At 43.1% G+C, this 13,048-nt stretch overlaps 1 protein-coding gene across 1 annotated transcript; it reads right to left on the reverse strand. All coding sequences in view use genetic code 11, as the record gives it.

Moving 5' to 3' along the window:
• Nucleotides 1-2,471: 2,471 nt before the first annotated feature.
• On the reverse strand, nucleotides 2,472-12,900 carry EGR_05622 (Titin; the record flags this gene model as incomplete). Its single annotated transcript, XM_024494871.1, has 8 exons — nucleotides 2,472-2,550; nucleotides 2,721-3,060; nucleotides 3,114-3,293; nucleotides 3,549-3,677; nucleotides 5,923-6,234; nucleotides 6,683-6,905; nucleotides 10,211-10,329; nucleotides 12,597-12,900. 8 exons carry the CDS (start codon nucleotides 12,898-12,900, stop codon nucleotides 2,472-2,474), a joined length of 1,686 nt encoding a protein of 561 aa, XP_024350668.1.
• Nucleotides 12,901-13,048: the final 148 nt, after the last annotated feature.

Consider the following 13,048-nt stretch of genomic DNA (forward strand, 5'->3'; position numbering starts at 1 on the left):
GATAAGAAATTAGATGTACTAATTCAGCTAGGCATCAACAGTACCTCCCATTTTCTTTGGCCTTAGTCCCAAACATACACTGGAAGGCCGCAGTCTTTAAATTTTTATGATTAACCCACGTTAGATATCGGCAATTTATGGAGAAAGTTGTCCTGTAAGCCCAATTCGGATTTGTTACAAATGGCAAATTATTCTACTGATTTACCGCTTCGGCCAATTCAGTAGTATGGAGCGATGAAGCAGCCACACATTTTTTTGTAATCAGTAGTTTTGAGTAGTTAATTTGAATGTTATAATTCGTAAAATTATCAAATTGCTAAAACTATTGCAATTTTGTGCACCTCATAAAAGAGGAGGAGGGGAAATTCCTCCTATGCTTCCGCCTTCAGGAAAATTTGCCTCCAAATCGGGTAATTTTCAAGCTTTCTTGTCCTCCTTTTATGTAATAAACTCAAAAATTAAAGCCCATGGATGAAGTATTCAACGAAAATTTTGCAACAGAATTATTTAGCGCTAAGACAAAAGTGTTCTGCATCACAGCATACACCTTCGTGGAAATAGTCTGTGGATTCTGCGACTCCGTAATAATTAATAGTGTCAGAAAGCTTCAAGCCAAAATGAGACAAATATCCTGGCTGTTGTCCCAGTCTAGTCCGTGGTATGTGGCGTAAGCTTCCACCTTCCAAGAGGAAATGTTGCAGACCTAACCTCCACATCACGGATTCCGCTGTTAAGAATGGGGAAAAAAGGAACCAGGTAATTGCAAACTGTTTAATAAAAATTTGTCTAACCATCACATTTATTTGAAAAAACTGCTGACTTTTTTTGGACGGGGGTATACGGTCAAAGTTATCCTGAATTCAGGAGGTTTAAGCGAAATAAGGAATCAAACCTTATTTTATGGACTTACAAATAAAGTCTATATAAACCACATTCTTCATCACTGTTATTTTTTTCCTCTACTTCCATTTCAAGACCTTTGAATGGAGAAGATTGGCCAGAGGAAGACATCTTACCCTGTACAGTAGTGGTTGGAGGAGGAGGAGGAGTTAGCATAACAAAAAAAATTCGGGATTCGTCTCCGTTCCCCCAGGGAAAGCGGTGGCACTCGGTCGGCCGCAAGGTTGGTGCAGTCTGGCCGCTTGCCTCTCCCCACCACTCAAAGAGGTGAAAGGTCAATAACATAAGCTTATTTATAAACACCCAAAAGATAACTCTTTCCCCTACTTACTAAGGACTTATCGGTGTCATTAATCACTTGAAGTGCCCTCTTTGACCAACCACCTCCCATAATTGTGCGGTGACTTAAGTGAACAGCATCTCCAGCCTTTCCCGACCCCGAAAATTAAGTAACCTCTGGAACCTGCATGGCTAATTAAAGCGCAGTAAAAGGAATAGCTAAAGCTAAAAGAAGAACAAGGGCCTATGTACCGATTCTCTTTAGATTATGACAGTCATCAGGGACATTAAAATTACTATTAACCTATTTTTTACTTCATCCACTAGAATAAACATATTTTGCGCCATCATCAATTAAATGCTTGGTCTTTGAAAGGCTCTAGTAATCTCATTGTTTTCCCTACCGAGATAGGTACACTGCAGTCATAAAGTAAACAATTCGCTTGTAGAGCTCCTCCTCCCACAGTTGCGTTCTCTCCCTCTTTCATCAGCTCTACTTAATTGGGTAAATGAAGATCAAATAACTTTTCACTAACGAATCGAAATTCTTCTGCTTGTGGTATTGTTTACCTTGGATCATGCCTCTAAGTGGGTCAGGAGGGATCACAGCTGCCTCGCCTGAAGGAAATGGGGGAAAGGGATGCCAAATTAACCACTGGTTAGCCTACCTTACTTTTTCACATCTTGATACTGTACACACCAATTCGGATGACATTGCTTGTCATTTGCCCAGTAATGAAAGAAGGAAAAATATTCTTCCTTCTAACATCCAAAAGATAAAAGCAACTTTGAAAGGGACCCCTAGACTTCACCATGAAGGTGACTTGAAAAGAGGAAAAAAAGTGGGACACTCCGTATGGACTAAATCCGGGGTGGGGGTGTAAGCAAAGCTGGGCCAGAGGCTATTTTTTGGCCAGAAAAAAAAACGTAACTTATGGGTGACAAAACGACATGTTACGTCTATTCGTCCCAGAGGAAAACCGAACCAAAGCGGCGAACTTAGTCCTTCCCCACGAGAAAGCCTGATCTCCAAATCCATTACAGCCAGCAGTTAAATGGTTCAAACAAAGGGTGCTGTGAAGGATCCCTCGTCTGCTGCATAGGCCTGATCTGTCAGGGGCAATATGAGATCACCGCAAATTGTCAAATGGATGTGGGGTTCCACCCAACTTATCCACTTTTGATGTTTTCGAGTGCCTCCTTTTAAATGTCAAATTATGACAACACCACAAAGCGGAGGCGGTTTATTTGTTTACAGAATATACAGAGAGGGACGCATCACAGCTAGCAGCCTAGTAATATACAAGAAGGAAAGCCGCGGTAGGGAGTAGAAGGCGAGGCATTGTGTTACCTTCAGCAAAATTCGTTGTTCTGGAAAAAATAAACGGGGCCATCGCATTAACAGAAGGCGTTAATTGCGGTGCCACAACTGCCGATGGCACCGCATCCTTCGGTTTGGCTCGCTTCCCCTCATAGCCAAACGGCTCGAAGAGAAATCCACCTTCAAGATAGACAATAGTTTTGTCATCGCATGAACTAACTTCTTGAATGCACAAATCGTGGAAGAGATGAGGAACCTGCCTTTATTTCGCAGTCGGATAAAGCCCTCCGCCAAGCCGTAGCGGGTTTGCATGCGACAGCTGTAGCGTCCAAATTGTCTGGCCTCTGTCACCCAGACATGAAGCACTGATCTCACTCGTCTGCCATAGAGGGTCAAATCATTACTCGATTGGGTCAAGTTAATATTACGAAATTGTTCTGGCGACTTCGTGGACGCCTCCTTCTTTAACGGAGTGTGGGAGTTGAGGTTGTTGAGGGAATCACCAAATCCATGCTTCCACTTCTCACTCGTATGATAAGGTAATCCCTCAATCGTCTTTACTGTGGGTAGATGATGAAGGGCAAGCATATCAAGCACTAAAATGGAAGCCTACCAGTGCAGCACGAGGTTGCCCGATGTCCTCTCCTCTCACAGGCCGGGGTGTCAAGTCTTCGGCCATCCAAAAGCCATTCTACCTCGGTTAATGGGAAGGCCTGGAATTCACACACCAGACTAACATTTCCGTAGGGTGCGAAAAAGACCTCCCTTTGGGGCAGGAAAACCCGAGGGGCATCTAAAGCAATGTGTGTGTATGTGTTCGCCTTGCCGCTGTAGGTTTGATTTTGTCAAAGGCGCTTACATAATGGGAGGCAAATTAGAGGCACCACTTTCAACTGTCTTCATTAAAGAAATTGGAAAGGTAGTTAAGAGGTTCGTCTATCAAATTAACCTTCATATTACTCGAAAGAATGACCCCTGATCTATGGAGAATGGGAGTGGGATGGCAGTGTTGATGAGCGGAGGCAGTCGGTTGTAGGAAATGTCTTACAATGGACAGTCAGCAGTGCGTGTTCAATTGCCGAGGGCTTGACGGAGTTGTGAGCCTCACAGAAGTACCACCCAGTCATATCCCGATTCACCGCGTTGATAATCAGTTTCCCACTGCGTACGAAGATGTCTACAACAACCGTAAAAGGCGCCAGTTATGTTTTGTTCTTAACAGCTGGTTTGTTTTCCTGGAAGAGAGAAGTAGATTTTAGGAAAAAGTTGTTCTAAAGTTGTTTTTTACCTAATTGGGCGTTTGAAGATGCGAGAGGAATTTTTCCTCCACCTCCTCCTCCTCCTCCTCCATTACCCTGAGACTACCTATTAAGCAGGATTGTAACCAATCGCTTTTTGACCTAATATTACTAGCCCAGAGAGTCATATTGCTTCAAAATTTAATAAGATTTTCCTTCCAGGAGAAAGTGCGCAGCAAGAGGTACTGTCCGCGCGCCGGTAAAAGTTGCCTCAACGAGACAATTTAGTAAGTAGTGGAGACGAAGTAAAGCCTCAAAAAGAGCCAACAAATTGGTCACAAGCAGTGGCTTGCAAAACGGACAAAAAGCGGGAGTAACTCATGCATATAGTAATGCCCGCAGACCTTTAAGAAAGAGCGTTTTTATAGCCCCACTACCACGCCAGTGGGTGAATGACTGATTCCACCTGAGCATCTTAGCCCTGCAAACAAAAAGCAAAGTAGGTTTACTTCACTTCAAAAATGACATAATAGGTTCAAAATTTTTTCGTTTGTATTAAAAAGGTATGCTAAAGTGCTAAACGAGTTTTATAAAGCAAAAGGAGCCAAAAAAATAGGCGGTTAAAGCCATCCACAATCCGATTCCCTTTTATAAGTAGGCATTTAAGTAATGCAATCAGTAACTTGGAGAGAAAAAGTAATTTACAGACAAAAATACATTTAAAAAATTGGGTAGATATTCAGAAGAGATAATTAAGGGAGAATGTATGTTATGAAAAGGTAGAAACGAGGCTGGATCTAACTGATATAAATTGCCTCGCAACGAATCTGCTAGATGCTATCACGAGTCCACTTGGGTGTAGCAATGGGGAGATTTACACCCTCAGACAAGTGGACAGGGAGAGGATTAGGCTGTTTCAAGCGAGTTGATGGCACTCCGCTGCCATACAGTCCACTTTATAAGGTGATAAGTAATTCAGACCGTTTGATCGAATGCTTCGCTTGGTTTCCTTAGGGTTCTACAATGTCGGAAGGGGAAAGCAAACCCAATCTTTAAGGACATCTACCCTGATTTTTCCTGCTGGATGATAAATCCTGATCTGAGGGGAGGAGATGTACTGCGGATGGGAGAAGCGATGACGACCTCTAGCAGAAAGGTTGAGAATGACGTCCACCTTCAGAAACCACCTCCAAGTCCCGTGGTCTTCAAAAAGCTATTAATACCCAAGGCAACACTAACCATAAACTTTCTGAAAAAGTTTGTTACGGAATTGTCCATCATTTCTATGAACTCGCGATGCCTCTTCCACTTCTCTACTAGCTAGATAACACCCAGACATGTATAATGACTGGGCAGAACTGAGATGAGAGTAGAGTGACGAGGAGGAACAGACGCGGAGACTTATCTCCAGTGCTCTTGCCACTGGCGATGGGCATATGTGAGGGCCTGCACATTCCACCATTCCCCACCACATTCCCTAGACATGGCAGAACTCTAGATCCAGTGGAATCCTCAAGAGAGATCGGTAGTGTTGCAGTCAGATATCGTCTTCTTACAGCACCAACTACGTTGTGATGGCTGATGCAGGAGATCGACGGAGTGGGTGCCGGGGACAAAGCTCATTAGAAAAAAGAGGGGCTACTTGATACTTTGGCTAAATCCCAAACTCTCGCTTTTGATAACGGACCACCATCGGTCGACCTGGCCTCTAAGCTGTGCTAGTGGACCTCACCATTCCAACGCCGGCAACACATTCCCTCTTCAGAGAAGCCTCAAAGTGGTAGGGTTTCGGGTGCTTACAATCCACCTTTATAAGGTGGCAGTTAATTCGTTCCATACGACCGAATACTCAGCTCCTGGTACTTGAGGAGGTGATGCTTTTTCCGGCAGAACAAAATCTCCACTGACGAGGCGTTCAGTGATTATTTGTCTCATGTAGTCACATAATGTCGGATTTTGCTAAACAACACGTATATGGGGCAACAAAAATTAATTTCTGTCAATTTTGATAAACATTTGAAATTGCATGAGGGTGGCAATTACTTTTAATTTGCATAATGAAATTACTTTTAAATGACCTCTCTAGGAAGGATAGGGTGAAAGTACGCAATTTTGAGAGAAGGGAAAATTTTTCCTTTTCCAAATAACTAAAGCAATGAAGGAGAAAAAGAAGGAGTCACTTACTTTGCTTGTACTTGGAGGCGATCTCATGCACCGGAATCAAAGCGAGATGCGAGGTGCTCGGAACAGTCGGCGGTTGTAGGGAGAACGGACTCAAGTTGTGAGACATCTGACTAACAAATGTGACAGTCACCTCATTTTCACCATAAGCTCCCGGTGCCTGTTGAGTGCAGTGCTTGTGATACGTGGAGAGGGGCAGCATCCACCATCGGAATTGGGGATAGGGGGTACCAGAGGCGTTGCAAACGACAAAAGCGTACTCACCCTCAAGCAATTCCAATTCACCTCTCGGGTCAATATCCACCTTGGGTTGAACTGAAGGGGAGAATACTCATAGTACCACCTCCAAAATCCCCTCAGTAAATGTATGAACTGCGAGGTAGAGCTAATTTCTGTCACCCAGCTCACGTTAACACAGTCCATCAAAGTGTCTGCCCATGACTGGCTGGCCAAGGGAGGAGGTCTCACGCCTGTTTACTTCATGGACCGAGGTACAGCTAGCTTTAGTTGATCAGTATATACCGGGAAAAAAACCTGAGCAATTTTTATTTTATTTAATGTAACAAGAAAATTTAATTCTCCCATGAGGCAGGTTTAATCGCTTTCAATGTATCATTTCATCCAGGCTTAAAATGAGCCTTATTATGGAGCTGCCATACACCATAGACATATAAAGTGTGCCATGAGCCTGTGGATAACATTTCACTTGTTCAAAAAATTGCCCCACCATGGAGAGAAATGACATGAGGAGAAATGAACGCACCTTGAATGTTAACAACGACGACCTTATATTTGACACCTGTTTTATGATTATATACACATCGATATTCCCCTCCGTCTTCTTTCACCACTGGGTCAAAACGTAGTTGAAAGACATTTTCGGAGGCTTGAGGCACAATACTGATGCGCTCGTTTGTGGTTATTTTCATCCGGCCCCGTGCCAGTAGCTGTCTTGGCATTTTTAACCACGACAACTTGACAATCTCCTGCAATAATCACAAAAAGGAAAAATTCTTTTATGCATGTAATCTTTAAAGGTGTTTAAAGTACGCGTTAAAACACCCCGATTTGATGGTATAGAAGATAATTTTTTTTCTCGATAGGTAAGGATAAACGCATTACTACTGAGAATGTGATTCTTGCAAAATGAGTAGTATACTTTTCACATAATCAGAGGTTCTCGCCTGAGGAGAGGGAAACTGCAGAATTCTACTCTCTCTGTGACTCCAACGTTTTTGAAAGGCTCATTTGCCGAAAATTCGGCCAGCTTTATTCACATGCACATCAGTGTAATCTCGAGGGGCGATTTTGTGTGCGTGTGTGTGTACGACAGGCAATTTTACCTATTTATCAAATGAGCCAATGCCTTTTTTGCGTCGCGCAAGGAGGTTAGAGTAAACCCAGCAAAATATGGACCTTTTAATATATCAAGAACGAAGCAGTCAGTACTGACATGTGTACTTTTGGCAGGGGGCTAGGGGGTCGCGGGGGGAAGGTAGGGGGAACAGTTAAATCGGAGGTGAAGATGATTGGTAAATTTTTGGGGAGCTGTTGAAAGTCAGGCAGTCAATTTGAAGGTGGAGTTGAAGTAATTACGCCTAGAGAATTGGCGTCTCGAGAGCCACGGAGGAGGCGGTTAGGGCAAGAGCTTCCTTCAAAATGACTAATTGTTAAGTTTGTGAGGTGAATAAAATATTAATACGGCATTTCATAAGCAAGAGAGCTATGAATCTTGCAAGTGGGCTAGAGGAGAGACCTTTTATTATTTAGCCTCCTCCTCCTTCTGCCAAGTGGCGAGAGAGAATGCAGAGAAGTTTACATATGAAATGAGATTCTGTGGTCTTTGTGGATCATTAACTCCCTCGCCTTCCTTTTTGTCATTATTTATCTCTCCAGTCCGCCTTGCGTAAGTCATAAAACTCCAAACCACTGTTTGTTAAAGCTGATAAGGCGATCAGAATGTCCGCTTTTTTTACACTTGTAGTTCTTTTCGGCTTCCTGTGGATAAAGAAATGCCACTTCAATGCGGTGTTCTGCGGCTTGAGTGGGGAATAAATATCGCCTATTCGCGGACTTGCAACATTGTCCACGATCGTACCCACTGGTCTTAGGTAACCGTGTTTTTCACTAAAAAACGCATCCTTTGATTTGGAGCACTTTTTCCAAAAAACTGCCCTTCAAGCAGAGATGGAACACCCTGGAGGTAGTCATCGAATTCTCGCCTCCTTATTGACCACGCGGAATTAGGTCGGTCCCCTTTTTTGCGCCTCCAATTATTTGCTTATGCTGCAAATTGTAGCAAACTGGTGAATTTTGATGAAACAGGCAGGATCATCAAAGGAGATGCTAGGCGGAGATTTCACATCTAGGTGAGCATTTTCACCCCCTACTTCAGATTGCAGATTTTGTCCCACTGCCAAGTGGCAAGATGGTGGAGAGGAGGCGCTAACTCTCACTCTAGTGATAAACTTGCTAGAGGCAAGCATAAATCGTCTGTCTCTACAAATTTCTTTGGGTATCAACACTCCATGGACTGTGTGCGAGTGTGTGTGTGAGGGTGGACATCGAGGGGGAAAACAGGTTTTAACCCCAGTCATGAATAATTAAATTTATCGCCGACAAACTGTAAACTTTGCTTACATATTTGGGATTATAAGGAAGGTGGCACCTCTAAGATGTTTTTTTTTGTCTAGGGCAAACAAGTAAGGATGCCATGTCAACTTGCAGCGATCAAAAATTAGCGGCACCACATGAGTGATTAGCAGGTCCACCGTCTTCGCAACTCGGCAGTTTAAGAAGTATACAAATCCAGCCTGACCTGATAGGCAGTTTTTATTTTTGTACCATATACGGTTGTCTTGGTGGCTGTGTTCAGACTAAGTTAAGATTATTCGTTTTTTTTTTTTTAATTTGAATGATCGCATGTACTATGACCTCGAAGTCACGGGCGGTCTAATTTCAAGTCCCTTCCTGGGCCATGACCGAGGGGGGTGCATTCAGAGGCCAAAATTTGACATTTTATTCCATAAAACGAGGCGTTCTTTTAGATTTTTTTTTGCTACAAAGATGGATTGCTGGAGTAAAATGCCACTCCGCTGCCTCTTCACAATGGTAACTGGGCCTACTACCACCACCACCACCTCCAGTTGCTCGCTCTTCTCTACGAGCATAGAAAGTGCTTCCCTTTTTATCGCCCATTCATCGCAACTCTACCGCATCTAACATCACAAATTGAGCGGTATTATGAGTCGGAGATCGGACGTTTTAAAAACCGGGCAAAAAATGAAACAGAGGATGGTAAACAAAGCCGGTTCAGCATTTAGAGTAGACATTGAGGTAGGTAATCATATTTTAGTCTGATATAAACCACTAAGCCATCTTCAAATACCATCGGATAGTGGCATTTTCTTTTGAAAGTGTGTCGTACTACCTTTTCATGTATGTTGCTTTTGCCCAAGGTGGGGATGGCTGGAAAACGAGGTGACTCCTTAATTCCCAGGCGAAGAAATCACGACTACTTGGTGCGGCGTTAAGGAAAGGCGTTATTGGTGAATGATAAAGAGAGAGAGAGAGAGAGAGAGACAGGAGGTAAACCATGTCAACATTTTTAACCAGATCAGTGTTGGCAGCAGAAGTGTAAATTTTATAAAGTCTGAAGGAAAATCGGCATATGCTAGGCGGATTCCATTTCGGGCCTTGAAAGTTAAGACCCTGCATCCTCTCCTACACTCCTCCAAGAGGCGACAATATTTTGCTACCTCCTGCAAGGCCTACTGTAAAACTACTGGTTATTTTAAGCTGAAAAATAAAATGACAATGTTGCATTTGTAGTTCCTCCCCCCTCTTCCTCCTAAAATCCGCCTATTGAGGTGCCTTTAATTGTTCGATAAAAGAGGCCAGAAGGTATCCTTCACTTAAAAGCCCTCTGCTTTTCCCTCTAGAAGCTATTTGTTATCACTTAGGCGTCCAGACTTACTTTAATGTTCTATTATTTGGGCTTGATGCAATCTAAAGACAAATGAATTATTTTTAAGATGATTGATAGACAAGAATAGCTTTATCTCTCATTAATTAATCTACTGGCAAAGAAACTGTCTCGGATGTTATGCATTACTTTGTGAAAGTGGAACTATGGCGTGGAAATGCGGGTATGTCATGCAGTGTTTCCATCAGCCAAATCTTTGACGCTGAGGTGAAATAAGTAGCATTCACACCGTGGTATGAAATAAGCCGGCGGATGGGCAAATCAAGGAGTGTGTAGGGGAGGGGGGAGGGGGGGTGACTAACTCACACTGGGTGAGAGACTGCGGTTAAGTTGGCAGGTGAGTACTGCAGGCGTTCCGTTTACCGCGTCGACACTTTCCATCTCCTTGTGAAAAGCTGGTGGAAATTCCATTTCTCCAAGTACACCTAAAATGGGTGAAAAGGTGAACTGAACTATTAGTTGCCCGAGAATTTAATAGAACAAGGGAATACCCCGTAACTTTTATTGACATTTTGTATATGTTACCTCTCGAGCCTGTTTCCACCCTACCTGTTGATGCGTTGAGATACTTTGTTGGTAGTGGATGCTTTTTTGGGAAGGGGTAAGGAAGGAAGGAAAAAACAACCCTGGGGTCAACCGACAGACCACTTAGAAGTTGCGCACTTATCCGTGTCTGGGGAGGTTTTTGCATTGGAAATTTAAGTCTGCATTTAAGTTGAGCAGGCTTATCCACTCGCCAGTGCGGTAGGAGTCAACCCACTCACTGGGCTTAAAGCCGGATTAGCCTCTCCGGGCGAAAAAGTTAATATAAAGTATAAAATAAACTTTTTTGGCTTTTTCTGTTTTGTCTTAAGATGAGAGAAGAAGTATTGTTTCGGTTGGGAGAACATTTTTGGGATACCTGATCCACGGCTACAAAGTGAAGTGCAGTGGGGATGATTTTATCCCCTTCCAATCTTGACGGTCAAGCAAATTACTTGAGAGAGCTATCTATAATTTTTTTCCCAACTTGCACGTTTTTTTTCCATTAATCAGAGGTAGTTATGATTTCTTGTACAAATTTAAAGTACGCAACTTGACTGGAGAGTAATACACCAGCAGTCAAGTTGGAGCACGCTTGGACAGGGCAGGACAGGACTGGAGCGCGGGTAATGGCCAATGAAAGTCAACAGGCGCAAATAACTTGTCATTTGTGCACTTCTCACAGCTCTTTAGCGTGACACTCAATCAAATTTGAAATAAAACGGCGATTTTTTCCCTCTCCTCACCCATTGGCCAGGTCCCTTTTTGGGGTCATGGGGGGCGTTACTTGTAATCTCCTCTCTCCCTCTCGGTCTCTCCCTTTCACTTATAAAATCCTCAATATAACGGCTTCCACTGCTCTTTCAGCTAACTCAGAGACGAACTCATTGAGGACTTGGTTGCATTACTAAACAAAGACGCTTTTTTCCCAACGGGTGTCGGGTAACGGTGTCACTGGGAGTAGATATAATCGCAGAGTTACTGCGAAAAATGTGAAAAAAAGGCAGAAAATTTGCTAATCTTGGGAGAAACGAAATTTTCTTCCACTTTATTTGATAGCTGATGTGAAGGGATTCCTTCTGTTCAAAAGAGGTCTCCAGTACAATAGTGACCAATCATATTGACCTATGGGGGTTGAGGGCTCTCCCCGAAACGACTGTGCCTGAGAATGTTATTTCAAAATAAAATTTTAGTAAAATAAACAACAGTCGGAGGAATTCTTTCCCCCTTTTTAAGAAAAAGCGGAAATATAGACTTGCCTATCACGATGAGGAGGAGGTGAAGAGCGCATGGACCACATTGAGCTGAGCGCTTGTGCATAACCACAGTCAAGCAGAGAAGGAGGAGGAAAAAGATACTGACAGGTCTACCCCTTTTTGTGGAGGAGTGATTCAGGGTATAAACTGACTTACTAACTACACATTATTAATCTTAACTGCAATTACTAATTATTTAATTGGCGGGACTGGAGGGCGAGGCCTGATTGGCTGCGCCTCCTCACAGCGGATTGGCTGCTTTGGCTCGTTTATTTCACTTAATTTTCAACTCTTCCAAACAACTTCTTATTTTAAGGCCACTTTAAAGTAGCACTTTTAGACATTTTTTTCCTGATTTTCCGGGTATTTTTTCAAACCGGTCAGCTCGAAGAATGAGAAAATTGAGGGGCATTTAAATAGGCGGAGAGGCAAGCATGTTTGGCATTTCCCTGTTTATTCCCTTCATTTTTGAGGCAAATAATCTCCTTAAGGCGTGTCTTTACTCTCACAGCATTCATTTTAATATACTCTTAATAATAATAAAGATACAGAAAAAATCTACTTGGCAAAGATCTCTTTAGGGAGATAGTTGGCACCAAGACACCTTTTCTTCTCCACCGAGGCTACTTCTGGTACGTGATTCGCTTTAAAATTGTGTCCCTATTAAAACATCCTTCCTCTGGTAATGATCTGCCATTTCTCTCTCAAATTAGCAGCAGAAATAAAGCGTTTCTCTCTTTTTATCTTCCTAGGCGTTGTGAGTCGATTTGGGGGATGAAAGACTCCGCTCAATTCCTTCTGAATCAGACAACTCTTCTTTAATTTAACTTCTACCTCAGCAAGGTGGTGTAGCTGTTTGGCCCTTAAAAGGTATTGCAGAATGAGGTATGCTTGACACCTTAGCGATTACTTACTCAAGCATGGCCAAAAAGACAACTTAATATTTGGAAGTTCAATTCCCTCCTCGGTTGAGAAGGTTGATGCCTGAGCTTTAAGAAGCGCTGTAGCATCAAGTAAACTCCGTGGTGGTGTTCCGGTGCCTCTGGCTATAGAGTCGCTCTGGCTATTATAATCCTCCTCAGGCGAAAGCCTACTGAGAAGAAAAACAAGGCCATTCCGTGGCGGTAAGCGGTTCTGGCCGATTTTGAATGGCCCACCTCCGGCTGGCATGTCCCTCTTATGGTCGCAGTCCTCCGCAGTCGGGAGATTGAACAGCATCGGTGCAAGTCTGGCGCCTACTGAGAAGAAAAGCAAGGCCATTTCATGAAGGCAATGATACTAAAGGTAAAAGATAGTCTCTATACATCCAAAGATTGTTTCTGTTATTTCGATAAAAAATCACGGAAATCAAATTTCTCCCCTCGCC

Source organism: Echinococcus granulosus (assembly GCF_000524195.1).
Source record: "Echinococcus granulosus chromosome Unknown EG_S00043, whole genome shotgun sequence".
NCBI lineage: Eukaryota > Metazoa > Platyhelminthes > Cestoda > Cyclophyllidea > Taeniidae > Echinococcus > Echinococcus granulosus.